Genomic DNA, 19653 nt, shown 5'->3' with positions numbered 1-19653 from the left:
CAGGAAGATAATACTCGATATTGATTCTCAAATAATGGGCAAATAATCCACTATGGAGTTATTCTCAGATGCTAAGCAAAAATCTAAAACGCTGAGATCAGAGATACTATCCATAAATTGTATACATTTATCTAGGACCGGGTTCTCGACTTTTCTTAGGACACTTTACTGTAGCTGCCTTTAGCTAAAGGGTTTTTACACTGTTTGTCGGGTCTTTACTTCCTGAAATATCGGGTGCCGATGACTCGTCAGATTCATCTGGAGAGCTGGGCTTATTCAACTGTGGTTTGATGATCGAAGCCGTAATCGAGTTAGAATAGAGGGAACTTCCAATACTTTTGACACAGGTTACTGGCTTTGATCAGCTTCTTGTCAAACGGTTGCAACCTTCGCTGCCTCTCACTCAACCATAGACACTTTTCCGTGCGATTGAGCTGCGAAGTCCAACTACTCTCTAACAGAACCGAGTTTGTAAATGTCAGGATCTGTTCTTAAATAGATTATCTGGTTCGGTCATAGTGCGTTTTGGAATTGAAGCTAGAAAACGACCAGGAATCCCTCATAGAAGGCATGAATTAATTATATGAGGCTGGCTGAGATTCTTGAACATGATAAAAGTCAGCTTCCGATATAACTTATTAGCTATTAGCAAATTATGTGTAAGGTTGGCTACAAACAGATGAAATGGGCAAATTGTTGAAACTTCACAACAACATTAGGACCATGGTGGTACTAACTGCGATCAATGGCAGAACTGCTGGATTTCCGGCAGCTCTCCTTCTGATCCCCTATCTCAGCTAAGAAGAATTTTAACGGACGGTAATCCATAAGTATTCCCATATCCTGCTGCTGGTAATAGATACCGGTGACACGTCAAATGCTTTCCACTGGGTCTATCAGTTACAGGAACTAGATTTACGCGCTTTATGCTGGTTGGTACACACGTGACTGATACGTGACGATTTGACAAATACTAATATCAAGCGAATTGCAATAGGATCCTAACAATTGAGGGCACTGTTGTTTAGACTGAGTGTAACAAATATTCAGTGTAAAAAAAATTAAAAAATTAATTTAATTGTCCATTTTAAGTATTTTAACATTTTGCAACGAAAGCCAGACCCAAAGGCAGCCTTGCATGAGATCACAACTATGTTAGCTTCACGAACGCGTGAGGTAGATTGAAGTTCATGCTGTGATGACGTCGGGGTCGAAAGCAGATTTGGCACTGGCAGCCGGGACAGGACTGGTTCCAGTGGGTGATGAAGTGTCTGGCGGATCGTCAGTAGTTCCACGAACTCTCCAGTCGATTTTTGTCGCGTCCACGGCTCTTAAATTGCTGTTGTTTTTCTCCTATCGGTCTACTGATTTCGAGGTCCATCGCAATTGGATGGCCATTACTAAACATGTTCCACTGAATGAGTGGTATGTAAATACAATCTCCCAATGGACTCTGGACTATCCTCCATTTTTTGCGTATTTCGAATGGGTTCTATCGCATCTCGCTCCGCAGGCAGTGGCCGATGATGGTGGTTTGGACCTGGTCCATTTGGGCCAGTTTGGTTGGCCAACCATTGCTTATCAACGTGTCACTGTCATTTTGTCTGAAGTCGTGCTGTTCGCCAGTCTACAGTGGTACATTAATACGACCAATAATACCAGCATAGCAAGGGTCAGTGGTGATGGTAATGGCCAGTCAGGCTCCAGTTCGAATATCTTTGCTACCGCTGCTACTACCAAGAAAGTCAGGGCTCAGGTGTTCTCAATTGCTGCATCTATTGCCTTATCTCCTGGTCTACTGATTATTGACCATATTCACTTCCAGTATAACGGGTTTATGTACGGGATCATGATCTTTTCAATTGTTGCGGTGCGTAATGGCAGACTTCTCCTGTCGGCCTTTCTATTTTCACTGTTGTTATGTTTCAAGCATATTTATTTGTATCTCGCACCTGCGTACTTTGTATATTTGTTTCGCTGTTATATCTTAGAGGACGTTATTAAGCCTGGCAATCAGTCGTCTCAGGAGAATTCAAAGACAGAGAAACCTCAAGACAAGGTCGAGGTTTCTCAATATGGATCTCAGCCTTCATACTGTCTGTCTTTGCCTTTTGTTGCATTAAGAGTCAACTTGCTGAATACAGCCAAACTAGGAATTGTGGTTCTGACGCCATTCATAGTGGCATTCGCGCCTTTTGTATATTATAACCAAATTCCCCAGGTACTGGCGCGATTGTTTCCCTTTTCACGAGGTCTCACCCACGCGTATTGGGCGCCGAACATATGGGCTTTGTACTCATTCATCGACCGAGTATTAACTTTTGTGTGGTTCAAGGGGTCACATGTTGCAGGAAGTACTCGAGGTATTGTGGGAGACGTGACGTTTAATGTGCTTCCAGATATTCAGCCACGAATCACCTTTTTCCTGACACTTTTCTACCAGATTCTAGCATTGGTGCCACTGGCCATCTGGCCCAGCTACAACCGATTTGTTGGCTGTTTGACCTTGTGTGGGTTTGCAAGCTTCCTATTTGGCTGGCACGTCCATGAGAAGGCCATTCTACTCATCATCTTTCCATTCACATTTGTGTGTCTCAATGACCGTCGGGTGCTCACTGCTTTCGTCCCACTCGTGGTAGCAGGTTATATTTCACTGTTCCCACTGCTGTTTACATCGGGCGAAGAGCTCATCAAGCTTCTCTACACGTTTGTCTGGTTTGTGATGTTTCTACTATCATTCACCAAGCTGGTCAATGTAACCAATACGTCAAAGCGCATTTTTCTTCTCGACCGCATCTCGCTCATCTACATGGTTGGCTTCGTGCCTGTCACTATCGCGGCCTCTGTCATCGACAAACTCATGCCTCGCTACGAGTTCCTCAACCTTATGATCATCTCTGTCTACTGTGGCATCGGTGTCGTAGGCTCTTGGGCCGGCTTCAGCTGGCTCTATTTCTTTGACGACGAAGTCTTCTCGTAATCTAACGACTGCTTCTTCGTTGTCGGTGTCGCCTCCGGCGGCTGGGGCTCTGCCTCAGACCCCGTGGCTCCTCTCGCTACGCTCGAGTCGGACATGTCGGTCCCAGGAGATCCTATTTTGGTGTCGACCATACGTCGCTCGCGAAGCGAGCACCACGGGGTCTGGGGCAGAGCCCCAGCCGCCGGAGGCAAGACCCGCCAAACCAGTGAATGTGTGAATAAATAAGATTAGTAGGTAATAAATAGAGAACAGGGGTGTTAGCGGCAGGTAGGGCAGAACCACTTGCCCTTGGGAAGACGGGTCAGGCCCACACAGCCGATATGGTACCACTCGATGGGGCATTTGCGATTGTCACAGGCAACCATTTCCCCGTAAAAAATGTCATGACAGATGCAATATGTGGGCTCTGACGCTGGGAGTTTCTGTTTTTTTTGTCGTGACGGTTTTTGTGTGGCATTTTCAGTGCCAGCTCGTTGTGATTTGCGGCTTTTGCGCGATGAGCTCTCTGACAACTGCAATATCTCGGTTTGTGGAGTAACATCAGCAACATCTGAGTTTTGGGTCTCAATTTTTCCTAGACTTTTGTCGCCAGCATCTGCTGAACTGTCTGAAACACCTTTATTGCTGCTGCGAGAACGCCGACTTTCTCTTCTTAGCTCTGCTTCTTTCAGGCGCTCGGCCTTCTCATTCGCACTGATCTCATCCCGCAGAGTTATCAGTTGACCCATCTCATTCTTCACACGATTATGATAATCTTTGACATAGTCGTGCATATATTTCGCCTCGTAAAGACTGTTCAAACGAAGGATTCTCGTGTCTTCCGCCAGTTGTGATATCTCAGCAGCCACTGCTTCTGTGGACGCCCCCCTGGTTTGTAAGACGCGTAGTTTCTCGTCAAGCTTGGCGGTCTTTTCTTCAGCACGCACATCCAGCTGGCCAATTAACATCAATGACCTCCTCACTTGCGAGTCCAGCTGACTCATAATTATACCCCGAAGACCGATTTTTTGGCTCGCTTATGCCTCTGGTGACTTTAAACAAATGTCAAGCGGTGATATTCAGGGACCCATTTACATCAGACTACGCTGATCACCTGCTTCAGCCTTGCATTGGTCTATCTAAATCAACTTCAACTGGAAAGTTATAACACCCTCAGTCTCAAATATCATGACACATAAATCTTTCGAAACAAGAAAATGTTGGACTAATCACTAGACAGATCGTTTGCTCCAGGTGTCGTAGCTTAAGGGAGCCTGCCTCCGGCGGCTGGGGCTCCGCGCCAGACCCCGCTGCTCCTCTCGCTGCGCTCGAGTCGGGCATGGGGTGTCCTATTGCTCATAGTTTGAAGCCCGATTGAATATTTGGACATCATCAAATATATGAGCTCTATACCAGTTGCAAGTAGGGTCGCTCCCATGGAACATGTGCTACAGACACATGGTGGTTTAGCTTGCACTATATTACACCAGCAGAGCCTTTTCTGGATGAATATCCAGACTAATATCTCCAGCTAATTGCCCCCAGATATCATTTTAGTCGGGTTATATGGGGCTCTGGCTCATGGATGCGAGAGTGCTGGTTGAAAGCGCAAGAGCGTTTTTTGAGCTTTCCCGACTAGCATATCCAGACGGTGGGATTTCCGGGGTGCAAGACTGCTGACTGTGCCCGCAAGAGGCAGTTTGTGCCTTACTAACACCCCTGTTTATGGATTCGAAACATGAGCGAGTGAGATACAAATGATATTCTCGCTCGATCCTCATGATAATATGTTGAAAAAAGCGGATTGTCGCTGATTTTGATCTACGGGTAAGTGCTGTTTATATTTATGTCCCTTGCCTGTCCGAATCGTATGTTCTCCAGCGAGAGCAAAAAAGACCAAGATTCAATAGCCTTGGCTATGACACTGCGAATATGTTAAATGTATTGTATGTTATCGTGTTTCCATTAGTTATTCTGAAATTAATCCATGACGCTAACTAGTTTCACGCACTCCGCATATACCCCTGACATTTCCCAATGCAGTCTCGAAACCTGACCTGCATTTGGCAGTGAGAACCATATACTGGCCATAAATACAATAAGGCTGTCCAAATTATATCTGAAAATTTAGGTTATATATATCAAACAGGACAAGAACTTCTATTCGGCTGATCTTTAAGTTGAAATCTTTTTCAGCATGATTATATAGCACTATAAAACTTGTAGACACGTATGAGGGCTGTGATATACCTATTCTGTAAAAGAAGGGCGAAAAAACTATATACTAGATTTTATTTAGATTACATATAGGCTAAAACACAATGCTACCATTAATCAAATAAAATAAGAAATTGTAAACGAGTAAGGTAATGTAAAAGTTTGGATTGAGTATCAACGCAATATACGAAACATTTAGATGCCGTACTTCATCGGCTATGATCCAATTCAGAATAATCCAAAAAACCCCTCCACCAAGCTGCTAACTCCCCCGTCCAAAATCGACTCGAGCGAAGCGTGAGAAGCAACGGGGTCTGGGGCAGAGTCCGAGCCGCCGGAGGCCCACCCCTCTCCACCACTACTCTCACGGGCCAAACAGGCGAGATGTTCCGTCATCGTACGGCTGACAAGAACCCTTTTCTCCCAGTCAGGTCAGGCAGAAAGCCGGCAGCCCTAACATCCGAGATAGACCAATCAAGTATCAGCAATTGGTGAAAGTTATATCCCAACCAATACAATCAACCTACAGTAATAAAAAAATATTATTGTGTAGAACTGCATAAACCCATATCCCGGCGGAAAGTAGGTGGTCAAATTATTATACAGAGGAAAAGTGTGTGAAGAAACAAGACATCTTTTCGCAATTTTCAACCTTTTTATTTTCTTACCTGTTTTTGGACTTTTGAAATTTGTAAAGGAGTTTAGTTGGAAGGTTCGAAAAGCAGCTTGCACTCCTCTAGAATGTTTCGGTTAGCAGTAAGTGAATTAATTGAGATTCTGGAAGTTGTAAGGAGGGATTAATTGGCTGTATATTTGGAGTATTTCGACTCGAGCACCGATGGAAGGTGTTTCGACCCATGGATGTATCGGATTGGACTTGGGTACTATCTGGATGGTATTACGACGGTACTATACTACGAATGAGTGAATTGAAGATTTGGAATCAGGATTTCGACATGATATTTGTGAGCATCAGGTGATTGAGGAGGGCTATGCTGGTATTTTGGTGAATGAGTTGTCTGGTGTCTGTCTCTAGCAGGAGTATCGACTTGTACCGGTTTCATGGATATCAATGGTTATTGGTGTGTCTACTGGTTTCTATTGGGTCTAGTTTTTGTGGTATTGGATGTTCAGTGAAATAAGTGTTCGGATATACCAACTAGTCGATAAGCTCATACTCGGTATTCTCGGTGATCTTCTCAAGTGTTTATTTTCAATAAACAAGACAGAACTGTCTGGTCGAGTCTATATATTTGATATCAGTCCTGATATTAATCTGGGGAAGCGGTTGCTCCTATGTTGGAAGGGAGATGTTCGTGACATTCTCAACTTCTCGAACTTCCATCACTGGAGTTGAAACAATCGCATAGACTTATTTCACAATTAAATTAAGCACCCGAAAAATTTTGTATTCGGCTTTTGTTAGTAGGTTCTCCACACTTGAAACCACCACAAATTATTTTCGACACTTCTGATTGGTAGCTGCAATATTGAATAAAGGAAAGCGCAGCGCGTCCTGGAGTTAGGCGGGAATATATTTCTTGCCGACAAGAAGAATAAACCTCGTGTCAGATAAACAAACAAATGGAGAGGTATTTGCTCACTTCCCAAATATTCAAGTTTTACTTGGTTTTGCTTTTTTTTGAAGGGTCCTAGAACCAAGGCCACACCTAGTCCACACCAAGTCCACACCAAATCCAAACCAAGTCCAAAAGAAGGCCAATTTTTCCGAACCTCGTGATGCTCTGTTTTCAGCCAATTAAATTTCGAATGATGAAATTCCTAAATCCCTGCCAATGTTAAAACTGGTGGTAAGAAGGACAAAATAACTAACAATATACAGAACTCCATCAGAGCCTCGTCTCGTTTGACCAAGCATGCTGTGACTGCTACTGTGGCCACAGCTGGTCTTTCGTCGTACTATGCTTACTTGTACTTGACTCCTGCATCTGCCATGACTGATGCTGAGCACGGTCTTCACGCTCCTCACTACGGATGGTCCCATTCTGGTATTTTGCAAACTTTTGACCACCAGTCCATCAGAAGAGGTTACCAAGTCTACCGTGAGGTGTGCTCGTCATGCCACTCGTTGAAGCTTGTTGCCTGGCGTTCTTTAGTCGGTGTCTCGCACTCTGCATCTGAGGCCAAGTCTATGGCTGAGGAGTTCGAATACGATGACGAACCCGATGATGAGGGTAACCCCAGAAAGAGACCTGGTAAGCTTGCTGATTACATGCCTTCTCCTTATGAGAATGAGCAAGCAGCTCGTGCTGCCAACCAAGGTGCTTTGCCCCCAGATCTTTCCTTGATTGTCAAGGCTCGTCACGGAGGCTGCGATTACATTTTCTCTTTGCTTACTGGATATCCCGATGACGCTCCTGCCGGTGTCACTTTACCTGTTGGTCTTAACTACAACCCTTACTTCCCCGGTGGAGGTATTGCCATGGCCCGTGTCTTGTTCGACGGTCTTGTTGAGTATGAAGATGGTACCCCAGCCACCACCTCGCAAATGGCCAAGGATGTCACCACTTTCTTGAACTGGGCTGCCGAACCCGAGCACGACGAGCGTAAGCGTGCTGGTCTCAAGGCTGTCACTACCTTTGCTGCTCTCTGGGCCCTCTCCGTCTGGGTCAAGAGGTGGAAGTGGTCTTCCATCAAGAACAGAAAGATTGTCTACCGCCCTCCTCCCAAATACTAGACGCCAGGTTCATACCTGCCTCAAAAAAGCAACAAATCCAAGCAGCGATGCCTGAACACCGCTGTTCTCTGTTTGTCTGTAATATCTTGACAATTAATTCACGCCGAAATTAGCATTCACGTAACTCTTTGCTGGAGAGCCTGCCTCCGGCGGCTGGGGCTCCGCCCCAGACCCCGCTGCTCCTCTCGCTCCGTTCGAGTCGTCTCGTGGAATCGAGCCACTAACGACTGGGCACCCCTAGCACGACTCGAGCGAAGCGAGAGGAGCAGCGGGGTCTGGGGCGGAGCCCCAGCCGCCGGAGGCAGACAGCGCGTGAATGTGTGTATTGATCTATAAAGGGGCAACTAGCGGTGTTGGAGAGAGGGTGCGAGAACGGTTCCAGGGACACCAGAGGGAGTGATGGCTTCGATGCTGGTGGTGGTGCTGTTGAAGTTGGTGTTGGCCAGCGAGATCTGGTCATTCTCGAGATCGTAGACCACGTAGGCACTTCGTAGGAAGGTGTCGCCCAGAACAAGGTCAGAATCGCTTGGCACGATACCTACTCCACATGCTTTGTCTCCGTTGGGCATGGTGAACTGTTTTCCTGTCTCCTCGCCCAAGTCGAGAACAAGCTCGGCTAGAGGCACATTGATGACGGCACCGTTGAAGTTGAATTGCACCATTTTACCACTGTCTCTAGAAGGACACGAGACTCCATATAATGGGGCATCTGGGATCTCAACTGCTCCAATTGCAGAGTAGAGCGGAGTGACAATACTCGGGGGAAGCATTGTCAGAGTTGTTCCAGAATCCAGCAAAACATTGATACCCTCTCCTGAAATCTGACTTGCATTTTTGCCATCATTGTATGTGACGGTTTCAAGCTGGACAACCATTCTGGGATCTCCATCGTCGGTTTTCACTATGGGCAGAGTGTAGAGAGTTCCAGTGTACTTGTCGTGGTCAACACCACCAAACAAGATTTGGCCAGCGGTGGCATCGATATCATTGAGATATAACGAGTAAGCTACTGCCTGAGTAAGTCCAGTTTGTTTGAGCAATACAGGGATATTCATATACTTGTCTAAAGTTGCTTCTTCTTGCGGGTATCCAATACCGAAAACACCTTGGCTTGAGTTTGTGTTGTCACCCAGTGCTACCCTGACTTGGTCGAGTCGGAGATCACCCATGGACACGACGTCTGTTCCCCATCTTCCAATAATATACGTATCGTCACCATAGGAGAGGTGGAAATATTTTCTAGTAAAGTTCCAGGTGGTGGACTTGGTATAGTCAAACACATTGGTGGAGCAATTTGGCCAGCCTCGCTGGATGTCCTCGCTGGTCTTAGCACAGAACGGATTCTTGTTGGAAATCACCCAGAAGTCGCTGGATCCAGTATCAAGCTGTACTGTTACAGGTTGAGGTGGTGTGCCTATTTGCATATCTACACCATAGTATGAATACAAGTTATTCAATTCAGTGGGTCGAATAGCTGGCGTCGCAGATGAAGCAGGAGCCGAGCCAGCAGCTTCATTTTCAACATTTTCAGTATCAGTCATGTTTCCCCAAGGAACAGGACAAACGCCATTAACACAAGATCTGACCCGCTCGTTGGGCGCCACCGGTCCGCGCTGTCCTTGGATTTGAAGACTTATAACAGATTCGGCTGCAGACCTCAGGGGTAAACCTGCATTATTGTATGCATGTACCCCAGCTAAAGATACGACCGCTAGGCCCACTAAGGTATGGAATATCATGTTACTCTAGTAGGATCTGCTGTCTCTCACGTAGAGCAATAGTATGATGACAGTAGTTCTTTTGGACATTCACCCAGATATTTATCAGTTAGGTAAAAATAATTAATCAAAACATTCGTACTCGGTAAACGCTGAGTCTGAGTCTCTGAAACAGCAAATTATGATTAAATTATCGCCATTTGCATACTGATCCAATCTCAACGTCCGAGGTCCTATAAGGTTATCACCTAACTTAATCTTATAGATGACAATCTAACAGAGAACTGATAATTAGCGGCAATGAAATGATGCTAATTTGTCGGTTCCCTACTCGACTGAGTAGTTTACTTGACAAGTAACCAAATATTGGATAAGTATCATATCAGTTAAGATTTGTCTACTCAGTCGCGACTTGATTATTAGAAAAGACGTAAACTTGACACTTGGAGCCTGTCACTTGGAAAATGATTGTATACATAATTTAAGACAAACATAGAAATGGTGTTGAGAAACAAATTGTTTACTACCTCTGTCACCGGCAAAAATGACAATACGTACATCTACTGGTGTTCAAACACAACAGCAGCTATTGAATGATTAACCTTCCGTTCCGTTTGAAATATTTAATACCTTACCAATCTGCTTCTGATTATTATATAGATTGATGGAAAATCTCATTGATAGTTTCCAAAGCCAAATATTGCAACATGCATAGTTTAATGTGGGGTCCAGCCTCGCCTAACTCCAATTAACAAATCAGATTATCAAGATCTATTTGCAATCTCTTATTTTAACTTACTGCATCACATTGATTAGCATTTTGCAACAGGCTATTTAAGATGGATCAACAAGCAAATGCGGTCTTCATTCGCCTACCTCCAGTTATACCGCTAGAAAACCCTAAAGGCATTAAATTCATCACCTCTGAAGAGATCCCTAATTATATAAATCCTACTCCTCCTTCTCAACTGTCTTTTGTCGATGGTAGCCAAGAAGTTTTGGCACATAGCTCACAGTCACAGCAAACCAGTCAAGCCTACTCGGTTATGTCTCTCTTTAGTCAGCAAGATCCATCTTCTGACGACACCATACCATCCAAGTTGCCTACTCCTGATATGTTTTTCTTGGTTTAATATCATACTCTGGCAACAGCACGAAAATAAAATCCCTTTCTTAGACAATTTGTCCACGTCAAACACACCACTAAATTAAAGTTGCATGCAGGTGTCAAGGATAAGCATGATAAGAAGGGTGATGTTCATCACCTCTATGTTGTAGTTCTGCAAAACCTCAAGTATCATTACTCAAACATACTGATATAAACCATATAAAATACCACTTAAAATTTAAATTAACCTTGTATAAATTCAGCCTCGGCACCATGAGATGAATTTATCACTCTCAGGTTCACTATTATTTGCCAATTTGAGCTTACATAAGCCTCCTAACCTCTATCATCGGGTTCCTACAGGTATAGCAGGAGGGACCGGAACATAGTCATGACGGCCGGGAAGAAACCTACGACTAGCTTCTCGGTCCGAGCCAAAGGTTGGTCTTTATATCCCATGTAATGACATAGGTGGAACAAGAATTCAATGCTAGGAACTCTACAGATAATTGCGGCCGAGGACTTCGACTCCCTACGGCCGATGCATCTGCCAATGGTGATGTGAAAAGATTAGAAAAGAGATGTTTTTTTCTCGTAATAGTGGGTCAATTATGCAAACAAGAGCATTGGGTCTAACTCCGGGGGCTTAGTTGGGAAGCAATAGAAACTTTCTGTGTTGTTGAGCGGAACACTAACCAGGAGTAAAACTTCAAGCTATTACCAGGCTATTAGAAGCATAAGTTCTATAGGAGTAGAGGGGGTATTCTTGTGATTCAAGAACCTACGATACAATTATAGACTTTTTCAATATTCACATGTAGTCAGCTTGTTCAAGCTATTGGAAATGAAGGTCATATAATCAATGCATCTGATATGTACTGACAGCTGTCACCGAAACAATCAGAGTCCATCTGATGCTCAAACTATACAGCGAAAACCGACTAATAACATGGACTAGCTATCTAAATGTGGGAGCAAAGACAGGGGAATTTATTTATGAGATGGAATCATCCGCTATTGAAAATTTTTCACGGCTTCTTTCCGAGCCCGTCATCATTCGCTATCAGTTATTGGAGTCTGAATAATAAATTCCATGACTTGAAGATACAACTCAGAAAACTGGTTGCATTACTGACTATTTGGCGTAAAGGAGTTTGCCACACACTTGTTCGGAGAATCTATTCTTTCACTGCCGACGTCGGCACCCCGCCCAGCTGTAATGATAAGCTGAAATATACATCTTTATAGGGCAAAGGATGAGATTGGAGCAAAACGGATCCGATTGCAACTTGAAGCCGGGCCGGGGTCTATTTAGCTCACTCGGCCCTTTGGAAACCCTGACGTAAATAATCACGGTTAGGGTTCTGGTTTTACAATATGCCGAGCACTCGGGTCAGTGTTGTTCCGTCGAATCTCGGCATGTCAAATAAATGCGGGGCGACTGGGCTACCCCAGATATATATTGAGCGACATCCGAGACATCGTATGCTTTAGATTACCAAGGTCTTTTATATATCTATTTGAGAATTCCTTAGTTCTTGAATCCACCAAACAGAAATTGCAATGTCTAACAAAACCAATCGAGTTGATACTGAAGCCGATCTAGGGGCGGTGAGGTAAGTGATCCGGTTTCACGATGGATTTAGTAGTGCCAACATTCAGCGACTCGAGCGAAGCGAGAGAAGCATTATGGTCTGGGGCATAGCACCAGCTGCCGGAGGCATTGTAGCACAACCTGTGTATGCCTGTGATTCTTAGATTAGTAGCAGATGATTAACAATTCAAGGCATCCTATTGATTTGGAAACATTAACCCGATATCTGACAAGCCAGAAGCCAGATATCTTCGAAGCTCCACTGACATTAAAGCAATTTGGTTTTGGACAAAGTAACCCATCTTACCAGATCATTGACGCTAAAGATCGTAAATATGTTCTCCGTAAGCAGCCCCCTGGAACGCTAGTATCTAAATCGGCACATCGAGTTGATAGAGAGTACCACATGATAAAGGCAATCTCCAGTACAGGCAAGGTACCAGTTCCTGAAGTATACCTTCTTTGTCAGGATAAATCAATTATTGGATCTGATTTTTATATTATGAACTTTGTGTCGGGGCGTATATTCCATGATCCTAGAATACCGTCTTTGTCTGCCAAAGACCGAAACGAATGTTGGGCATCGGCGATTACGACATTGGCTAATTTACACAGCCTTGATCCAAGCAAGATTGGTCTTCCTAACTCATTCACCAAAAACCTTTCTAGTCATTATCCACGTCAAGTGGTAACTTTAAACAAAGTGCATGAAGCCCAGGCCCAAGTCACTGATTCTAAAACAGGCAAGGTTCTGGGACCCATTCCCAATTTTGATACTCTTATTGAATTTATCAAGACCCACACTCCACCAGAGAGAGTTGGGATTGTACATGGCGATTATAAAATAGACAATTTAGTAAGTATATCTAGGATTGTTCTTGTCATTTTTTAACATGACCCTGTCTAACTCACTCAGATTTTTCATCCTACTGAGAACAGAGTAGTAGCTATTCTTGACTGGGAACTGTGCACGATTGGGCACCCACTTGCTGATTTGGGCAATATCTGCCACCCATACATGATTCCGGCATCACCTAATGGTGGATTCGGTGGCTTTAAATATGCTAATGACCTGCCAGAGGGCCTTCCCAAGATTCAAGACATCTTCTCTCTGTATGCATCCTCATCAGGATGGAACCCTGCGCCATATTGGTCGTTTGCGGTGGTTTATGCCCACCTTCGTCTGTGTGTAATTACACATGGAATTGCGGCCAGAATATTTAGGGGCCAAGCATCGAGTGCAAATGCTGAAGCCCATGCCAAGTCATATTTCCCTCTGTCGGCACTTGCCATGCAAGAAATCGAGGAGTATAACGAGAACCAATCAAAGTTATAGATTATCTACCTTTGTAGAAATTGTGTATGTTCATAGTAAAGCTTTTGGCTTTTGAAATAGTTTGCAGTGAGAATAATATCGATGCATAATCATTTAACTACAGAAAGAGAATAAACAGTACAATAAACGAAACAGTGCTTTGGAAATGAGCGTAGAGAAGCGAAAGAAAATGTGGATCTAATAATACATATGAATGAAAAGGAAAAATCAGAAAAACAACCCAAACGACCGGAAAAAAAAACCCAAACAAACCTGAAAACAACAGAAATTCAGCAGATCAACTATGGCTAATTAAAAAGTGAGATAGCTCCAAAATGTTGCTCAATATTGTAGGGACCAGGTTGCTTCCAATAGTCATCGTATGTTGTTAAAATAGTAATTTGACCGTTAAAGGCTTGGAGCAAGCTTTCAATAGCAGCACGTTGGTTATCAGGTGATGGAACATTTAATCCATTAACATCACCAGTGTGGGGATAACCGGTCTCAGAAATAGTGACATCGTTTCTGTTACAATACTGTTGAGTAAGTTGTTGTTGACTCAATACAAACTGTCCCGCACCAGAAGCAGCAACTCCGGGATTGAAGTAAGAGTGCGAGTTTACACTGACGTAATCAACAGCATCAGTACCACACAACTCTGGATTAGCTTGGTAAGTGTCAGGTACTTCGGCTGTTGTGACAGGGCCGTTATATCCAGCACCTCGTAGTTGTGACTTGACCGAAAGGATCTTTTGATAAAGATCACTGGCACTACAGTATCCACTCAAAACGGCCTCGTTTCCGACGGTTATAACTTTGAAGATATCCCAACCATTAGCTTGACCATAAGAGATAACATCGGATACACTTTGGTCAATGGAATCCACGCCAGAGTTGTCGATCCAGAATCCCTGATTAATCTTCAGACCAAGAGCTTGAGCGGCAGGCTGGACATTTTGTAGCGAGTTACAGTCAGTTGCATAAACTCTGATTGAAGGAATATTACGTGAAGCAATCAGAGCAAGATCTTGACTTACAACGTCAGCAGCTTTGCAAGAGCCATCGTTGTTGTAAGGACTATAAACGATCGTTTCGGGAAGAATTGGAGAAACAGGATTGGAAATAGCAGGAATTCCGTTTTGACCAGGAATTGGAGGGATGTATCCAGGCGGCTTGGAGGCAGCTGGCGGAGGAGGTGGAGTAGAAGTAGTGGGAGCTGGTGGTGGTGGAGGAGGTGGTGGTGTGGAAGTTGTAGGAGCAGGAGCTGGTGGTGGAGGTGGAGGGGGTGGAGTACTAGTAGTAGTACTGGGTGAAGGAGCTGGGGGAGGAGGTGGGATTGATGTAGTAGTAGGAGAAGGGGCTGGTGGAGGGGGCAAGCTGGTGCTTGTAGTGGGAGCTGGAGGAGAAGGTGCAGGTGGGGGATTTGGCGTTACAGCAGGTGGAGCGGGCTGAGGAGGTGAAGCAGCAGGGGGTGCTGGAGCGGGAGGCGCTGGAGCAGGAGGTGCTGGAGTAGGAGATACAGAAGCAGGGGGGGCAGGAGCGGGGGGTGCTGGAGCAGGGGGTGCTGAGGCAGGAGGCGCAGGAGCAGGAGGAGCAGCAGCAGGGGGTGCTGGACTAGGAGCACTTGGCCATAATGTGGTAGTGTACGACTGGCCAGGCCATTGAGTACTAAACTCGTTGGCACCAGGAGGAGCAACAGTCACAAAAACTGGAGCTGCATATTCAGTGACGAATACATCAACTGGAGCTGCATTTACCAGAACTGTACCAGACAGTAATAGTAAAGCAATTTTTTCTAATTCTTTTCTGAGCATTTTGATGAAAGCCAAAAATAATAATCAAAGTAAAAACGAATGTGGTATGCCGAGGCAAGTAAAGAATGTAATTAATAAAAGAGCGTAATTGTTAATAAATGAATGTCACGACTCAAAGAGTCTATAAAAAATCCCCACACAAATAAAAAAGACCGAAATCTACCAGAGAAATCCCTACCGAACGCAGCAAAGTGTTGTTGAAATTGTCGAACTATGCTCAGGAAAACAAGGCCAGATCATGAGATATTTAAATACTTAGAGGCTACAAATATTACAAAGATTTACAAAGATTTTTTTCCTAGTGTGCAATACCATAAACACCTTTAGGTCTGGAGTCAGTGCGCAAGCGATGAGCAGTGACCAAATGCCCTGCAGAGATCGCCGCATATTCAGCCATCTATTTCCCAAAGAAGATTAATTTCTTCCCGTCTGCACGTCAATATGCCGTCGATCGCTACCGAACAATCAGGTGCCTACATGCATCTGTGCACATGCACCAGCCGTTTTCTATAAATATATGGAATGGCAGGAATAAGACTCACAATGCAAGGAACCTAAGCCTTGTTACGACTGAGTTAGGAAATCCATAGCCATGATATTACGGCCGGATAATGCTTTCGGGGATGCTGTGGCTGGTGCAAGATACGACTTAAGTGATTATGTACTGCAGATTTTAGGTATGTTGCCTCGAAACGCATGTCTCAAGGCAAATTAACGAAAACAAAATGGTTCCATTTGCGGAGATGTGATTGACTTCCTTCTCTCAGTAAGCCGATTTTCAACAGTCGAGGGCGTGATATCTCTGAACGGAGCGGATTGTCGGTCTTACGGCGTTTGCAAATCTTCGTGACCCAGAATGGACACCCAGCTGCCACCGATTAGCCCAGTCGACCAGCCTCAGAGCAAAGAGCAATATGTACTTCATTTAATTGGGTCGTATGACTTTTGAGAATGTTGGTTCCCAGAGGCTGACTTAGTCAGATCAAAATGTCTCATCAGCCATGTTTATTGCTCCTCAATTTCCAGCACTGAGATTAATTATGTCACTCAAAGTTTCAAAATTCCAGTGATCTTTTGAATAACTTGCATTGCGAATCTACCAAAATCCAAAAGAATTGGAAAGAGAAAAAAAACCTATCAAGAGCCTGTAATCAGCACCGGCAACGCTAGTTTTCTAATATCAACGTTGACCAACGATCAGATCTCGTAGAGCTTCAGATCAGAGCACCCGCAACGGCGGAGATCCTCGGCGAGTCACTACATCCAAGATCGGATTTCGCCGATTCCCAAGATCTGGATCTGACCATTCTCACCCACGCTAGCCCATCCACCCTCAAACGGCGCGAATCATTCCCCAAAAGCTCGCGAAGTGAGCACAACCAGGTCCGGGCGGAGCCCGGCCGCCGGAGGCAATCGAAACGGAGCTGCCTCCGGCGGCCGGGCTCCGCCCGGACCTGGTTGTGCTCGCTTCGCGAGCTTTTGAGGGGTAGCGAAAAACACAGGAATAAATAAAATTAAATTAAAAAAAAAAACTTGATATAATTTTAAACCCAATCAACCAGCAAAACTCAGAACCGGCATAAAGCAAACAAATAAAAAAAGAAGGCCATCTGATGGCGCCATCATCAATTTGAACCTTGGCTGCCGTTGGAACCACGGTACAGTTGGGGAATACCCGCCTGTAGACCGGAGGCCTGGGGATAGTACATGGCGTTTTGGAAGTTGGGGTTGAAATTCTGACCCTGGTTTCCATGCTGCATCATTATATTTGCCGGCTGCTGGAGGTTGTAACGCTGGTTGAGAAGCTGGGCTTCGGCACTGGCACCGGCGTTGGCAGTCTCTTCGTGAAGAATCGGCAGGGCAGCGGCTGCGGCATTAGCAACTGCAACAGCAGAAGCATTAGCAGCAGCATTGTGACTGGCAGTACTGCTAGCATTGTTGCTGCTAGCACTGTTGCCTCCCTTACGAGTACCAGTTCCGTCGCCAGCACGGCCCTTGTATCCGGCCTGAGTATACTTGTCAGGGAAAGCGTTCCTGAATCTATCACGTAAATCGGTACTTCTACGCTCATAGAATTGCAACGAAGAGTCTCTTTGGATCTTAGACCAGGCAGGTCCATGTCTGTTGAATCCTTCCAAGAGCCTCTCGTCTTCCTCTTTAGTAAACGAACGACGTTCCTTACGGTTGATTTTCACCAGACCAGATCCACCTAAAGGAGAGTCCGACTTGTATTCACCGTCAATGCCGGTCATTTCAGCAATGCCGCTGTTGTTACTATTACGGTTTCTCTTGACCTTGTGTGTTTTGGCATTGGGGTATAATCTGCCATACTCCTCAGGGAACGAGGTACGGAACCGATCTTTAAGATCCACGGCAGTACGGCAGTTGAATTGGAAGTTCGGGTCAGTCAAAATCTTCTTCCAATTGCCGACACCGTGAACTTTACATCCTTCCATAAGGTACTCGGTTTCTTGCTTTGACCATCCGAGACGGACTCGACGCTTGCCAACATTGGAAGCATTTGACAGTCGCTCGGTGGACATGAAAGAAACCATATTATGAGGAGGATGGCCATTAGACGAGGTGCCATTCGAGTTAATGTATGGTTTGGTATCGGCTTCGATGTTGGCAGGGCTCTGTTGAGCAGCCGATGCCAATTGCATATATGAGGTAGCAGCAGCAGCGGCTGCAGCAGCATCCTCAGCAGAAGTAGTAGCACCAGCATGTTGACCAAACTGTGAAGCATATTGTTGAGCTTGATAACGAGCCGCTAGAAGTGCAGCGTCTTCAGCTGCCGCATTGGCACTATTGGTGTAAGAAGCAGCAAACTGCTCAGCAGCACTGGTGCCAGCTCCTGAATGATGACCATGGGAATCATGAGCCAACACTGAGAAATCGTTCTGCTGGTTAGCACCATTACCGGTTCCATCGACACCAACGCCAACATCTACATTAACATCGACATCATTGACATTAACATTGACGTTATCATTGGCATCAGCTCCTTCAGGACCATTAACATCAACAGTACCCTGGCCGTTATCAGCACCAGATGTGTGATCTTCACCGCCAACAATCTCAGGATCGATACCTGCTACAGAATCGAGGTAGATGTCGTCCTTTGAACTAACGACTTTTTGAATCTCTTCGTTGAGTTGCTCATCATTAGATGGCTTCTTGCCCTTGGGCTCTGCTTTTCTTCGACGGGCACCTGCCATGGTCGGTTGAATATTAATACTGATAGATAAGGTTAAGGGAACCTAAGACCTGACTCGAGGTAAGGAAATTTCAATGATAAACCGATAAAAAGGTAATAAAAGCTTGAGGCAAGGAGATCTTCTTCCAGGAACCAAAAATAAATAAAGATTGGGAACAGGATAGATAAGATAAACCGAGCAAAAAAATATTATCTACCAAGCAGACAAGTCCGTCTAATATCAAAAAGTGATATGGGTTGGGTCAAAAAGTTCGATGCGATCGGCTAAGTCCAGCAACAATCAATCAATACAGGATCTCGAGAAATGAAATCTGACGCGTTCCAGCAATTCACAACTGTATAAAGTACTGAACGAAAACGAACTGACAGCTACAAAAGAATCAGTAAAAATAATTCAATACTGATTACTCAGCCAACAATCGTGCCAGAAAAAATCGTGTCGAGAATGTCAAGGGCACCGAGATTATATGCGATCGTAAGTAGAACTCGATTCTGATATAATCAGCCAGCCAAAAAAAAAGCCACGAAGCAGGAATTCACCAACAAAAATTAGAATGAAATAAAATAAAACAAAAAAAACAAGAACCGAAATACCAAACTAAACACAGGTCCACCAGATTGCCAGGGAAACTCCGTACCAAGTTTATCCGAACAAGCGTGCCAGGGTTGGTGTTCGAGGTAAGGAATCAGGGAAAGGAATCAGGTCAAGGGATGGTTGTGAAAAGGAAAAATTACCAGGAAGCGTTTCTGTGAAGAACAAGAAAACTTGTGGGTTGCGGCAACGACCCTGAGGCGAGGGTTTCCCTGTGCTTCTGATTGGGACATCTCCAGCCTCGCCGTCCCACATCAGCCCCACAAGTACAGCCCTGAACTGAACATCAGGGAACGGGCGGCGGGCGCGGCGCAACGCAGGGGGCGTGCCCCTGGCGGCTGGGGCTCCACCCCAGACCCTGGTTGTTTTTGCTTCGCAAGAGTTGGTTGTGACCGTCGACGAAACGACTCGAGCGCAGCGA

At 44.9% G+C, this 19653-nt stretch overlaps 6 protein-coding genes across 6 annotated transcripts; 3 read left to right on the top strand and 3 right to left on the bottom strand.

The window, feature by feature from the left end:
- Nucleotides 1-7130: 7130 nt before the first annotated feature.
- CYT1 (ubiquinol--cytochrome-c reductase catalytic subunit CYT1) lies at nucleotides 7131-7874 on the top strand (the record flags this gene model as incomplete). The annotated part of the gene is made up of 1 exon (XM_018881348.1): nucleotides 7131-7874. The coding sequence occupies one exon, from the start codon at nucleotides 7131-7133 to the stop codon at nucleotides 7872-7874; it is 744 nt and encodes a 247-aa protein (XP_018733947.1).
- Nucleotides 7875-8218: 344 nt separating this feature from the next.
- YPS1 (Yps1p) lies at nucleotides 8219-9613 on the bottom strand (the record flags this gene model as incomplete). Its single annotated transcript, XM_018881347.1, has 1 exon — nucleotides 8219-9613. One exon carries the CDS (start codon nucleotides 9611-9613, stop codon nucleotides 8219-8221), a length of 1395 nt encoding a protein of 464 aa, XP_018733946.1.
- Nucleotides 9614-12469: 2856 nt separating this feature from the next.
- Nucleotides 12470-13186, top strand: AWJ20_4280 (uncharacterized protein; the record flags this gene model as incomplete). Its single annotated transcript, XM_018881346.1, has 1 exon — nucleotides 12470-13186. The coding sequence occupies one exon, from the start codon at nucleotides 12470-12472 to the stop codon at nucleotides 13184-13186; it is 717 nt and encodes a 238-aa protein (XP_018733945.1).
- A 126-nt stretch (nucleotides 13187-13312) lies between these two features.
- AWJ20_4279 (uncharacterized protein) lies at nucleotides 13313-13630 on the top strand (the record flags this gene model as incomplete). Its single annotated transcript, XM_018881344.1, has 1 exon — nucleotides 13313-13630. The coding sequence occupies one exon, from the start codon at nucleotides 13313-13315 to the stop codon at nucleotides 13628-13630; it is 318 nt and encodes a 105-aa protein (XP_018733944.1).
- Nucleotides 13631-13917: 287 nt separating this feature from the next.
- Nucleotides 13918-15423, bottom strand: SCW11 (Scw11p; the record flags this gene model as incomplete). Its single annotated transcript, XM_018881343.1, has 1 exon — nucleotides 13918-15423. The coding sequence occupies one exon, from the start codon at nucleotides 15421-15423 to the stop codon at nucleotides 13918-13920; it is 1506 nt and encodes a 501-aa protein (XP_018733943.1).
- Nucleotides 15424-17048: 1625 nt separating this feature from the next.
- AWJ20_4277 (Myb family protein (predicted)) lies at nucleotides 17049-18641 on the bottom strand (the record flags this gene model as incomplete). The annotated part of the gene is made up of 1 exon (XM_018881342.1): nucleotides 17049-18641. One exon carries the CDS (start codon nucleotides 18639-18641, stop codon nucleotides 17049-17051), a length of 1593 nt encoding a protein of 530 aa, XP_018733942.1.
- Nucleotides 18642-19653: the final 1012 nt, after the last annotated feature.

This window comes from Sugiyamaella lignohabitans, chromosome C, assembly GCF_001640025.1.
Source record: "Sugiyamaella lignohabitans strain CBS 10342 chromosome C, complete sequence".
Taxonomy (NCBI): Eukaryota; Fungi; Ascomycota; class Dipodascomycetes; order Dipodascales; family Trichomonascaceae; genus Sugiyamaella; species Sugiyamaella lignohabitans.
Note: the sequence above shows the minus strand (reverse complement) of the source record. Positions and strands in the feature narration are given on the sequence as shown.